The following is a 13,587-nucleotide window of genomic DNA, read 5'->3' as shown; positions in this document are numbered from 1 at the left end:
CACATTGTACACCTGACACAGTATTTTTTGCCAATATCTCAATAAAGCTGGGGGGAAAATCCCTAACTGTTCCCAGTGCTGGTATCCCAGTAGTAATTTGTAAATGCTTCTGTGCTACCGTTCATCATATTGTAGCTCTCTCCCCTTCTCCTCCCTCTCCTTGCTGTGAGCTCCTGAGAGGCAGCGTATCTTCTTCATCTTTGTATCCCTAATACATTTTTGCTAAATTGAATAAAAAGGCCGGATGTTTTTCTGAGTAAGATCTTTGGAGTGATATCTCTTCAAGAGAATATCCTGATAGGAATAAGAGCCTACAAGAATTGAATCTTTATGGTGTGCCCTTCTTCTCTGATGTTACGTGCATTAACTCATTTGCTCCATACAACAGTCTTTGGAGTAGGTACTATTATTTTTCCCATCTTAAAGATGTGGAAATTTAAGACCCAGAGAGATTAAATAACCTTGCCTTAGATTACAGAGTTCTGACAAAAGAGTGTGCACTCTAATCACTGTGCCGTCCTGCCTCTCACAGCAACATATAAACCTTATTTTTCTAAGTGTCTTCTTTAGTCCTTTATATTCACCATTACCTGCTTCATCTGCTATAAGGATTTTTAAAGGTGGGCTGTTGATATATGTATCAGTATTACATCTGGTGACAATAAACTGTGTTGCATGTTTATTACACACTATTTGAATGATTTTTACCATGGCTGCTATGGATAAGGTATCATTCCTTTCTGCTAATTAGGGAGTAAGCCATGGGTATTACTGTAGGATACAGATGGCATATTTACATACTGCAAAATATGCTGAACTTCTCCAATTGGCAATATTAATAATTTGCAGTTCAAAAAATGACAGTTAGTGGAGGTGGATCTGAAACAGGGTAAAACATTTATTTGAATTTAAAAAATACAGAAGAAAATAAACGAGGAAAGTAAGAAGAGGACATCTTGTATTATTTCTTATCGAGTTTACTTTATCACTTGAAAGTGAATTCAAAATACATCCTTACCTCCCTGAATAATTGCTTCGAGTGTACATTTCATGTTAATATTATTGATATGAAATTTCTGTTTAATAAATCTGTGCATTTCATCATAGGCATGGATTTTGTTCATTAGCATGACTCTTGTGTTCAGTCTTCCATAGTCTCCTGAGAAATTAAAAACCAAGTTCAGTTTAAAAACACTAAAAGCATTTTCATATAATAAATATGTTTATTTCCAACCAGTAACATTTGTTCTGTCCATTGATTAAAGTGAACAAAAAGAGCATTTAGAAAATATTATACTTTTCTTTCAAGCAATTTTGTTTTCCCAAATATATTTTTTGAACAATTTAAATAAAAACTTACTCTTTTTTCATCGGATACTCACTCATATTTGTCTTCATTCTGTTGTTTTGGAGGCTTCATTATGGATGGCAATCGAAGGGCATAGAAGCTGAGCAGTTGTAGAATATTTTTCAAGCAACAGCATCTGGTTTCTTGGCAGTCATCATGGGCCAAGGCAAGGCAGTCCTGGCATATCTCCAGATTTTTCTGTGGGTATTGCTGAGGGATTTCCAGGTCTGCCATGTTGTTGTAATGATGTTTCCTAGAAACCCGGAAACTCGGAATGGAATCCGAAGTCTGTCTGATAGTGTTTGAGGTCTACATGATCTGGCTCCCTTGACCTCTTTTTGACATCTGACCCATCACCCTTTGCCCAGCTCACTCTGCTCCAGCCACACTGGCCTCCTTGCTGTTCCTCATACATTCTAAGCACAAGCATCTCTTTGCCTCAGGACATTCACCTATCCTTTGCCTCTGCCTGGGATGCTGTCCCTGGGTAGTGACATGGCTTACTCCCTCACTTCTTTCAGGTCTCTACTCAAATGCCCCTTCTTTTAGTTTTCCTGACCTCCTCGATATTTAAAAATACCCCCTCCCCCATATTGGTATACGTCACTTTATATTCCATGGCCCATATTAGCATCAAAGTTACATTTATCTACGTGCTTATTTATCGTTGTCTCTTCCCCTCTCCCTGCTCCAAATTCACTGCTCACTTCTGTTTTCCCAAATAGTGCCTGGCCATTAGTTACCACTCAATAAATAATTTTTGAATGAATCTGAACCAAAATTCACATTTTGGTTACAAAGAAACAATGCTTTTAAATATTAGGAACCTAACATATACTCATTTACTAAAAAAGTACTTTGTTGAACTCAGCACATGTACTCAAATATATGTATACCCATTGAAATTTCCCTGTGACTTAATGGCTATGGGAAATAATCCTTAGATTTCAAATCCAACTTCTGGGCTCCGATGAGTTTTTATTTCCTATTGGTAGAGTCAAAATGCACTTGTTTAAGTTTCTCTGATGAGCTACAGCTTTGTGACTAGAGAGTTAAAAGAGCGTTACGAATGCAAGCTGTACCACTTGGAGCCCATTCAGAGAGCTGGGTCTCTTCCGCAGTGCCTGCCCAGCTCTTGGAAGCAGAAGGAAAACAGTCAGATTCATTCCCATAATGTCGATTTCCAACTGCCCTCATTATCACCTCTTTGAATAACTTGCGTCAAGAACCAAAGTACTAATTGTTTCAATGACTGAACTTTATTTCCGTAAATAAAGCGTTATGTATTTACATACTTTATTTGGCACCCTAAAAGAAAGATACCTGGAAGAAGCAGGGAGAGACCGAGTTTTCTTGTTAAAATTATTGGGAGTCACTTTGTTTATACTTAGTTATTTGCACTGTGCAGCTATGTTCCATGACGAAAAGCTCTTCTGAACTCATTCCAATATAATTGATGTAATCCAAGAAGTAATTCTGGTGGTTTTTGTTTTGTTTTGTTTTGTTTTGTTTTGTTTGTTTTGTTGTTGTAGCAGATGACTGACTGGGCGCTCAACCTGATTTATTCAGAATTTTTTTTCTAAAGATTTTATTTATTTATTTATTTGACAGAGGTAGAGACAGCCAGCGAGAGACAGAACACAAGCAGGGGGAGTGGGAGAGGAAGAAGCAGGCTCATAGCGGAGGATCCTGATGTGGGGCTCGATCCCAGAACGCTGGGATCACGCCCTGAGCCGAAGGCAGGCGCTTAACTGCTGTGCCACCCAGGCGCCCCTTATTCAGAACTTTTTAAAAAAGTTCTCTTCATGGAACGGTAGGACCATTGACCTGAGCCTCTTGCCTTTTCTTTTTTCTTTACTTTTTTTTTTTTTTTTTTTTTTTTTTTACAGCTTCTCCTCTCCTATACCCAGCATATTCTCTTGCCTCCCCACCCCATAAGCACAAGGCTTATATCAGTGGAACTACTCAGTGCTCTAGAAAATAGGCAAGAGGATCTCTAGCCAGGAAAACTTTTTTTTCGATTCATTTTTCTTTACTTGACATTCTTGAGCAGGCTGCAGGGGATAATGAAATGAATTAAACAGGTCCTGGCTTTCCAATGGCTTACCATCAATGCTTGTTCTATATTTCCTGTAGTTGTTGTGGAAAGGCAAATAGCTGAAGTCCCAAAGGTGGTGAAATAGGTCCACTCTCACCTGAGACAGATTTTTGGCCCTTTGTGTGTATTTCCATAAACTTTTATTTTAAAAATCTGAAAATACCTTAACATGATTATAATTACCTTAAGCTAATTACTGTAGTTGCATTTTAAAATTTGTACATTTTAAAACAAATATTAAAATAAAATTCAACAACATAAATTATTGTTGGGTGCCCAGTGATTACCTTTCAAGTACATACTGGATACATTTCTCTTTTAATTCTAGGGGAATGGTGGGAAAACAATCCTTTTATGTAGTCCAGATCAAAAGCTCTGATAAAATGTAAGTGTTCTATTTGCACTGAGTTCCCTAAGAGAACAGGACACAAGGAGAAAAGAGTCTATGCGAACACCGAAGGGAGCAAGTAGTGAATCTGGGTTCTAGGTTTCCTTCTATCTACTGCTTGCCCCTTGGTATTCTTATGCAAATCACCTTCCCTCAATAGGTTTGAGTTTCCCTCATCTGTAAAGCGAAGGGGTTGGATTGGATGATGTTTACAGTTCTTCCTTCTGCTAACATTGTGTTATCTGGTGTTTCCTTGTAAGAAAATCAGTGCATGACTTAATGAACCTACATGCTTATAGGTTCAAGAAGACCAAAACAGAGAAAGATGACTTCCATCTCTGGGGCTCCTTTTGGACAGGGTGTAAGGAAAGGTATATGAAGAAAAGGGCGTGGGCAGAAATGATAATGATTCCAAAATGATACAGACAAGAAGGGAAATAAAGGAGTTTTAGTGGTCAGTGTTAAGAGAGCATCTATTAAATGCCAGGCATGATGTTAGGTGCTAGGGACATAAATAAGACTCAGTCCTTCCCTTAAGAAGCTTGTAATCTGCTGGGAGATAAAGAAAAAAAAAAAAGACATTCCATAGAGTACACAGGAATAGAAGAGAGATGGTGGGAGCACAAAAGAGGCAGGGGTCAGATAAGGCTTTAAGGAGAAAGTGATTTTTGACTTGAGATTCAAAAGATGAGTAGGATTATGACAAACAAGACGGGTTAATAGGAAAAGGAAGAACATGGCAGGAGAAGCAAGGAGGCTGACTTGGAAATTAACCCCATATGTGAGGAGTGAGAGTGGTAGCTCTTCTCCTATTCCTTCTCATCTCCTATCCCTACAAGCCAATTTTCTTTGGTGTCAAATATTAGGGGTATAGCTAAACAAGTACCTTCTATGCTGAAAAACAAGGACTTCAGTTCTTTCCTTCCATAAAACCACAGCTATATTTCCTGGATCGCTTTGTTGACATTGGAGGTTTATGAGAAGTAAAAGTATTTGTGATCTCTTTCAAATTATTTTTAAGCTTTCGCTGCACCCCCTCCCCAACCAGTCTGTAATGACTTGTTACTGACATATTTTCTTCCCTGTGCTGAACAAGCACTAAATCATGCTGCTTAATTACCCCTGTCTCCGTTCTACCTTCTCACAGCCTCACAGCTGAGCTTGTCCAGCTTTATGGCGTGCCTTGCTTGGTAGGCAGAGGAATGGTCATCAGCATTGTTTTGAGAAGGTAACAAAACCCAGGATGTCCCTGGAGAACTGAGCCGGGCTTGTGTTAGGCAGCATCAATCAAGTAAATAGTGACATTTCCTTAAAGATGCCCCTCACCCACCCTGCTTGTTTCTTCTAACATCTCCAATTGCCCGCTGCCTCCCCACCACTGCCCCCAGTAGTGTGTGGTGCACAAGAATGGAATCTGAATTAACCAGGGCTGAGGGTCTGGGGTTCTCAGATATTATGTGGGGCTAATGGGGTAAATATAAGTGTTGGGGTTGAAAGCTTTCAGTAGTGCCTATTGAATCTGTTTTTATAGAATAGCATTTTCCCTTCCCTTCTTCACTTCATTATCCACCAATAGGCTAGTTGTATTTGAGGAAAAATGTTTTTTCTTTCTCTCTAGGCCAGATTCCGACAGGCCACTTTAAAATGCCCTTTCTAATTGAAATGACAAAACACAGGAGAATTTACTCCAAAGAGAATCTAGTGTGTGAAGCTGTGCCTGCTTTTTTTACTGTTGGTTTCCATATACTGGAGCATACTGGTGCCAATTTAAAGCCCCTGTCAATTTCCATTTTTATCAAGTTTTCCTATTTCTACCTATACTCTGCATAGTTTTATCAGTCTATTAAATATGTGTCGCTAGGGTATTTCGAGTGTCTTCTCTTATGGCTCAGAAATTGTTTAGATCAAAATTGTGCCCCTTGCTCCTTCAAGGTGGCTGGTGGTACCATTAACTCTTTCCGTATTTGAGGACTGTGAAGTGCCATTTGAGAGAAAGTCGCTGCAAGACATCTGGAAATATAGTTTGCTATTTGAGAACTTGCAACAGCAGCAACAACAGAATCTCTCTTCTCCTTGGACAATGATTCTTGTCTGGTGGCTAGGAACAGGAAATGGGTTTCATTATTATTCACTGTCTAGCTTATTTAAAGTACATGGGCTTTAAAGTGAGACCGACTCTAAAATAGATAATAATTCCCATTTTATATAGTTATTTTGAAAACTAAATAAAATAATAAATGTAAAATGCCTGACAGAACCTGACCAAGTTAGTGTACAATATATGTTTGTTGAATGAACACATGAATGAATGGAGGTGATGACTGAATGGCTGGATGAATGGTTATGTGGTTATGTGAAAATCGTGTGATTATGAGAATACAGGCCTTGCACCTTTTTTTCTATGGGGCTCTCTGTTGGAGATCTTACAGGCTTTAATCATAGAAAGCAGGTAAAAATATACTTGCATATTTAGCATTATGTTAAGTCTAGGTGCCCCGTGACACCACTCATTATAATTTGACATGAATGTGACTGTACTGGGGGTAAAGCAGGACTCTCTTCCCAAGTGTGATAGTGTTATAAAATGACTCTGACACAATACAGTTTTTAGGTCCTGACCATGGACTAGTGTTTATACTCCAAGACACTCAAGAATTTCACCATAGGGCTGAGTTTGGTAGACCGATTGTTTTGTGTTAAATGTAAGTAGGCCTAGTTATTAAAGTATCACTAGGATCCAAATGCAAGATAGGTTGTTCTTTGAAGCTAGTCTCAGGACACTGAACTCTAGAAACAGTATTAGAGGTATGTGTTTATGGATTTGTGAGCTCTTCATAGGATTTTCTTAATCTAATTTATTTAAAAGATTGGTCAATGAGTTGGTGGTAAAGCATAGGAAGGATTCTTTGTGTCTTGGTTTTAGTTCACTGCTTTTTCTAGATACTTCTTTTTTGAGGGATACGGTCTAAAATGATTAATGTGACCTAAAAGACTCTACCCCTCTCTAGCCTCTTCTCATGGCACTCTACCCTCACTCAATAGTCCTGCCACGTTGGCCCTTTTTTAGTTTCTTGAAATGTTCTCTTCTCTTCTACCTCAGAGCCATAATAATCAGTGTTCTTTTTTTTCTGGAATGTTCTTTATAACCTTTCCATCTGGATAGTTCTTACTTAAAGTATTACTTCCTTAGAGAAGCCATTTTAATTCTCCAGACTATGTTAAATACCTTTGTTCGATGGTCTTTTGACATTCTGTATTTTTCTTTCTTAGCACTCAACCTAACCATAATTCATAGTTACTGTCTAAGCATTTACTTAATATCAGTTTTTCTTTCTAGCTCCATTAAGGCAGGGGCTATTTCTGAGTTGCTTGTTATTGCACCTCCGGTATTTAGCATAATTTAGTTAATAGTAAGCATCTGATAAAGATTTGCCATTGAACAAGTTCGTCAATGCTGGAAATGTGCCTGCAAGGTGCAGTGGTTGGTGCATCATACAGTCATTTCTACTTTAAATGGTAAGGTTGAAATGAGAGCTAGAGTGTTCTTCTAGTACGAATGCTAACTGGTTAGGCCATCTTGAGCATGGTGCTTCTCTTCCATAGTCCAATGCTCATCAGTAGAATGAGGAGGTAAAACTAGACTAAATGATCTGATCAGGCCCTTTCAGTTCTGGGCTAAGTGTGGCATTTTTCAGCATACCAAAATCTTAATACTGGCTACTTTATTAAACCTGAACTAATAATAATAAAGATGGAATATTTTTAGCCATAAAATAGTAAAAGCATTTCTTAAACTGCTCCTATAAAATATGAGTGATTTTATAATTTTGAAAAATAATTTAGCTGGGCTCATTTTTTACATGTATGCACTGCATGTCTTTTATATATCTTGGATAAAGAAACAATATCCCAAACAATCACTGAACATTGGAAAAAAATCTATATTTACAGAAGCAGTCTTCACCAAAGTTTAAATGTTTATGAGACTCTGGCTAAGGCTGTCATAAGCTTTACTACATTGTTGGTTTTGTAAACCTCAACTGTGTTTGGAAATGAATATTCATCATTATCATCATTGTGACTATGACCCATGATCTCAGAATCCTGTGTGGAAAGACACTTTTGTAAACTCCTATGCAACAGTTAATCAGAGTTTAACCTTTCTCTTTCCCAAACCATTAGCCCGCAAAGGAGTTTTTGAACTAAAGCTATTTATTTGAATAACTCATATTTTATGTTCTTCCAAAAAGGATGCAGTAGCATTTAGAAACACTTTAAGTTCATAAGTAACTAGACTGAGAAGAAAAATCGGTACTGCCCCTCAGTTGCTGCTGGACAGTAGAATTGGCGTCAGAGAAGTCTGGGACAGGTGACTGACGTTAGCAGTTCCCGAAAAGCTTTCTAGTCAACGTTTGAACAAATGACTTCAAAAGAATAATTTCTTGTGAAATGTAATTTAGGTTGGGTTTATTTTCCTTTTATATTTTTTAAGCTCAACAGCATAAAATTATTCATTATATATGATAAATATCACCATATACCACTTCTGTTGCCTCATTTATAGAGAATATCTCTCCCTCCTCACATCCAGTGATTTTATATAGCATATTAATTCAGAAAATATTGATTGGTTATCTTTTATTTGCAAGGCACTATTCTCGCTGCTAGGAATTCAGAAATAATCAGGTGGACCGTGACTTCCGTAAGCTTACAGTCTATCCAGCATGATAAGGCATATGTGCACAACTAAACACAGGTTTAAAAAAAGTGATAAGCGCCACAAAAAGGTTCACATCAGGTGTTCAGGATCGATATCTTACATCTTCTCCAAAGCTATGTGCTTGTTCCAAGACTTTGACTCCTCCACACCTTCTAACACAGAGACCTGCATATAGAACATACTCAGTGTTAGCTTAGAAGATGAGCTGTCTCTGAAATCGTTTGGTAAACCTGCACCTATGTGAATGGCATTCTTTTTAACTAGGTCAGATCTGAGGTCTTCAGTCTGAAAAACATGGTACTTACATCTAAAATTACGTATTTTGTTAGACAGGATGTGACAATTTTTACTTTCGTGAGCGCCTTCTATCTTTATATTGGGCTCTATTTTCTGATTTTTATTTCAAGGCTTATTCTACTCAATCTTATCTGACGTCCTACTATCCAGTTGACCCAGCTCTGTAAGTTTTATGGTATGTGGCGATGCTGCTTCTTGCCACGATCAGTGATCACAGCTCACAGGGAACTCTGAGGAATCTCAGCATTTCTGGGGTCTTTCCTCTCTTAGGTACAAACCACTAGAAAGGGATAGGAAATAAATGGTTATCAAAGCTTTAGAGGAAGCAATTAACATTGTTTCTAAGAAGCAAAAAAACGACTGTATTGTTCAATCTGAAGGCTTTCTGAATTTAGTCAGCTTTTTAAAAAATAGATTTGTTCCCGAGGATTTGTTTTTCTGTGTTCTTTCACTAGTTGAAGTTCCTGGAGGACTCAAAATTGAGTAAAATTGACTTTCTTCTGATCTTGTGAATTATTGAGGGAAAATGAAGGCATAAATGATACCTAAGGACTCTTGCCTCTCTAAGATTTCATGACTCTTTAATACTCAGTAGGAGGACATATTGGTCATGATGCCAGATACTGTGTGGCCGATACTTTTTCAGCTCTCAACCGTCTTCACTCCATTCAGCATAAAACTTTTCTTCAGTGCCTTTATCCAAGCAGAAAAATTTCAGAAGCTTCACTTGCCCCCCCCCTTTGAAGACACCTGGCTGAATTTCAAAGGAAAAGGATACCACAGAGTAAAAAGGAAACAGAAAAGGCAGCCTTTTCTCCCCCTAAGTTCTAGCAGTTTGACTGACTCTTGTGAATTTTTCTTGCCACTGAGTCATTGCACATACAGAATTATGAAACTTTAATTTCTTTAGAGGCTTGTTATATTAGAAAAATTGTTCCAAAGAAAGCAACAATCATGACATAAGCACATCTGGCTCTTGCAAATTATTCTTTATTAAGCTTTCATTTAATTACATGTGCTGAAAGGTCTGTTTTTGATTACTGTAATTTTTTTTATTTGTCCATCTGAATGATAGTAATGCTGGAAATTACATACAAACCACCTGTTTTTTTTTTCCCTTACTAATATGGCCAAGTTTGAGCTATTTTCCCTGTGGTTGATGAACTAGGAAGCTTTCTATTTATTATGATAGAAATATGACTATCAAGGTAATGGCTTAATCTTGATTATAAGAAGAAAAGAAAATATTTGAATGGAGTTGCCAAGCATTAAATAGTGTGAAGATCGAGGTATCTGAATTCTGGTTAACCATAGCAGATTAGCCCATTCATTAATTACCAATTTCACCCAAAAGCTAATAACTCATCAGTTAAGGATTTAACATCCTGTGCTAGGAAAAAAGAAGCTTTATTTTCTTTCATTTCGTTCCATCTCATTTTTTTGTTAAGAAGCTGGCTATATTCCCTTGAGGATTATGTTATATGCTGCCTAGAAATAAGACCTGGAGAAAACAGTGACTGTTGTTGGGACTCAGGGATCTTGAGGGCAGCATTCTTGTCATCCAGAAGGATCAACATCCCCAGAGAAGCTCGGTCAGTATTGAATAAGAACAATGTTCTCCCAGGAATCTGTAGGAAAGTTCAGATTAGTTACTGACTTCATGAATATTAAAATTACATGAATGGACATACTGATGTTTGAAGAACTTTTCATAACAATTTTAGGCACTGGAAAGAATCTAGAAACCATTTGGTCAAATTTCTTTTTGTACCGAAGAAACAGAGTTCTAGAGCAACCAAGTCCCTTGTTCAGGTTCATAAAGTTATTGCTAGAAGGACCAGGAACAGGACAATGGCTCTCAGGCTAGTACTCTTTCTTTATATTCTTCGGTCTCTCTTATTTCCTCTTGAAAAAAAAAATAGTGAAGGAGAAATTGCAAGGCTGTCAGAGAAATAGTTATCTAACAATACGGTAAGTTTTTTGTTTTGTTTTGTCTTTTTCGTAAAACTGAATTTCAGCTGCATTATAAAAGAAACTGTTTGTCTTCCCTGTTTTGCAGCAGCTCTATGCCGCTCAGCTGGCCAGCATGCAGGTGTCACCTGGAGCCAAGATGCCGTCAGCTCCACAGCCACCAAACGCAGCAGGGGCAGTCTCACCTACCGGGATAAAAAATGAAAAGAGAGGGACCAGCCCTGTAACTCAAGTGAAGGTACTTGCTTTGCAGGATGGTGAAAACAGTTTGGAAAACAGCTTCACAAGAAAAGTAGTGAACGAGGCTGGGTTGGGAATAAACAGCAGGAAGCATAGCAGCATAAAGGAACCCCAAATGCTCCTCTTTATGGTAAATTTCATGATTGAGCACTGAGAAACAGGTGTTTCCCTTTTGATAACAATGGTGCCACATTGTGAGATCTTTACCTAAATCTGCAAACTCACTTCTCGGGAGTTTTTCCCCTTTGGATTCTGGCTTTTATTTTTTAATGTTCACTGGCATGAATGGCCACGGTTTTATTACCAGTCTTTGTCATAGACTTGTGACACTTTCTCTCGAAATTCCTTAAACAGGTGGGAGCCAACTTATAGTACCAGAAAAGGAGGTTCTCAAACTTCTGATTTTAAAAAAAGGGGACAGAAGAGAATCTCCTGCTGAACCTCATATGATTTGTTGATAAGGTCTCGCCTTCAAAGATAGTGAACATGGGCTCTGAGGAATGAGTGGTGTCATTATTTATGCATCCTTTGACGCCATGTAGTTGTGAGAGGATAAACAGGCTTTCCCAAGTTATGGCTCCGACATTGATAGATGCCTTTCCTTACTAATTTTCAGTGTCTTAGAATGTGGCACCTAGGAGGTATTTGGCGACAGAGGGAAATGGATGATATGCTCCAACTTTGTGCTGCAGCTGGTACCTATAGGTGGTACTGGTTGGTTTTTATAATACAGAGAAACGGTTGTTTTGTATCATTGACTTCTCTACTTAGAGGGATAGGCTAAGCACAGAGGTATTATTGTAATGTGCCCAAAGTACTACATTTGGAGAAATTTTTCAATTATTAAATTTTCACAAGGGAAACATCTAAGGCTAACAAAACAGTATCAAATGCTATAAAACTACTGAAATTGTTTTATTTTTATAATGTGCAGGTGGGAATTAATTTAATGCCACTCATGCTTGAAAATCTCCAAAGAAATAGATGAACATTTATGCTTTGTTGTTAGAAATATTGAGGTTTGACAATAGGCAGCTTACATTTAATAAGGTAGCATGACTTATGGAAACAGGCTATCTATTTGGTGTTCCAAGAGTTTCTGTTTGTGAAGGAACACTACAACTCTAACCATAGCACTTTGTTTAATTATAGTTGTTAGAATATGAAAATATCAAACATTATTGACTTGAGGTATTGAGTATTAGATATTTTAACATAAAAAGTCATTTTATAAGTGACTTGGCCAAATGGAACTGCACCAAACCAAGCCTTTACTGGATGAGTAAAATGTTCCCTGGTTAAATTCAAGTTTACATCTGCTTTTACCATTCCAGCTTTGTGGGCCAACTGAGTTTTATTACTCACTTGACCACATGCAAATTCTCAGGGAGTTCTCTATATAATTTGACTTGACTATATTTTACGTTAATAACAAAGGAAACATTCTTTATACTTATTAGATTGTTTATTGTATGTGTGGGTAAAAATGTACAGATCAAGATGTAAAGCAAATGTTTTAAATTAAAAAAAATAGCTTCTACCTATTACTGAAGAAGTTCTGAGAATAATCTCATGATTTGGTAATTGAAAGGATTATGGTCATTAAAATGTGATTCCGTCTGTAATCATTGCTTTCCCTCTGTGTATAACATGACCACATGACATAGGGCATAGCTTGCTGAAGGTAACAAAATTAAACATAGATGGTCTTATATACCTTCTTTCCCTCAGAATTTTTATCTACTATAATTATCAACATCAGAAATCAGAATATTTTTGCTGTTGTTGTTCAAATGTCAGTTCTACCACTTTTACCATCTGTGTCACTTTGGGCAAGTTACTTAACTTCTTTCAGCTTTAGTTTTCTGCTCTGAAAAATGGGAGTTAATATTATGGGTTTTAAATCCTCTAGCATAGAGTGAGTGTTTCATAAATGTAAGTATAGTGATGCCTGTGATGATGATGATCTGATGGTAATAAAGAAGATGATGGTGGTGTTGGTGGTAGTGGTTGTAATTGAACTATCCAGTTGAATACCAAGAAAGATCCTAATTAAATCCTAGAGATTTCCATGTTCAGCTATAATGGAGGAACAGGGATCAGATTTAGTCTCCCAGCTTAAGCAACTGAAACACAGGACAGAATATATAAAACAATGATTCTCAGACATTTGCAATAGGAATATAGGACAGTGATTCCTGAGAGAAGAGAAACAAGGGAGGCAAGTACTATGATTATTCCAGCTTATTGTCTAGAGGTAGTTTCTAGGTCATTGTGCAAGGAGGGGTACCCACGTGGAACATGGCAGGCTCTCTGAGTAGAGACATAGAGGTCAGAGTTTCGGGATGCCCAAGTAGGTAGAGTAGCAGAGAGGAGAGAGCTGCACACCAAGAGAGAGTACCGAAAATCTGTAGAAGATTCCCCTGATTTAGCTGAGTATTGATCAGCATATACACATGAGGAAACTCTCTGAGACCAGGGAAAAATACCAGATGTAGCAGGCAAAGCAATTGCAAGGTTCACAA

General features: G+C 37.6%; 1 protein-coding gene across 50 annotated transcripts in view; it reads left to right on the top strand.

Moving 5' to 3' along the window:
- Positions 1–13,587, top strand: part of SOX6 (SRY-box transcription factor 6) — a 586,648-nt gene that overhangs the window by 482,978 nt on the left and 90,083 nt on the right. For 47 of the 50 annotated variants that reach the window (XM_087855313.1, XM_087855321.1, XM_087855326.1 and 44 more), the window contains one exon: positions 10,911–11,060. In XM_087855313.1, the coding sequence (XP_087711439.1) occupies positions 10,911–11,060 (150 nt within the window). The remainder of the gene's footprint in view (positions 1–10,910; positions 11,061–13,587) is intronic. The other 3 variants (XM_045796553.2, XM_087855298.1, XM_087855299.1) reach the window with 1 other exon arrangement.

Source organism: Ursus americanus, chromosome 24 (assembly GCF_024610735.1).
Source record: "Ursus americanus isolate L20-20 chromosome 24, mUrsAme1.1.p, whole genome shotgun sequence".
Taxonomy (NCBI): Eukaryota; Metazoa; Chordata; class Mammalia; order Carnivora; family Ursidae; genus Ursus; species Ursus americanus.
Note: the sequence above shows the minus strand (reverse complement) of the source record. Positions and strands in the feature narration are given on the sequence as shown.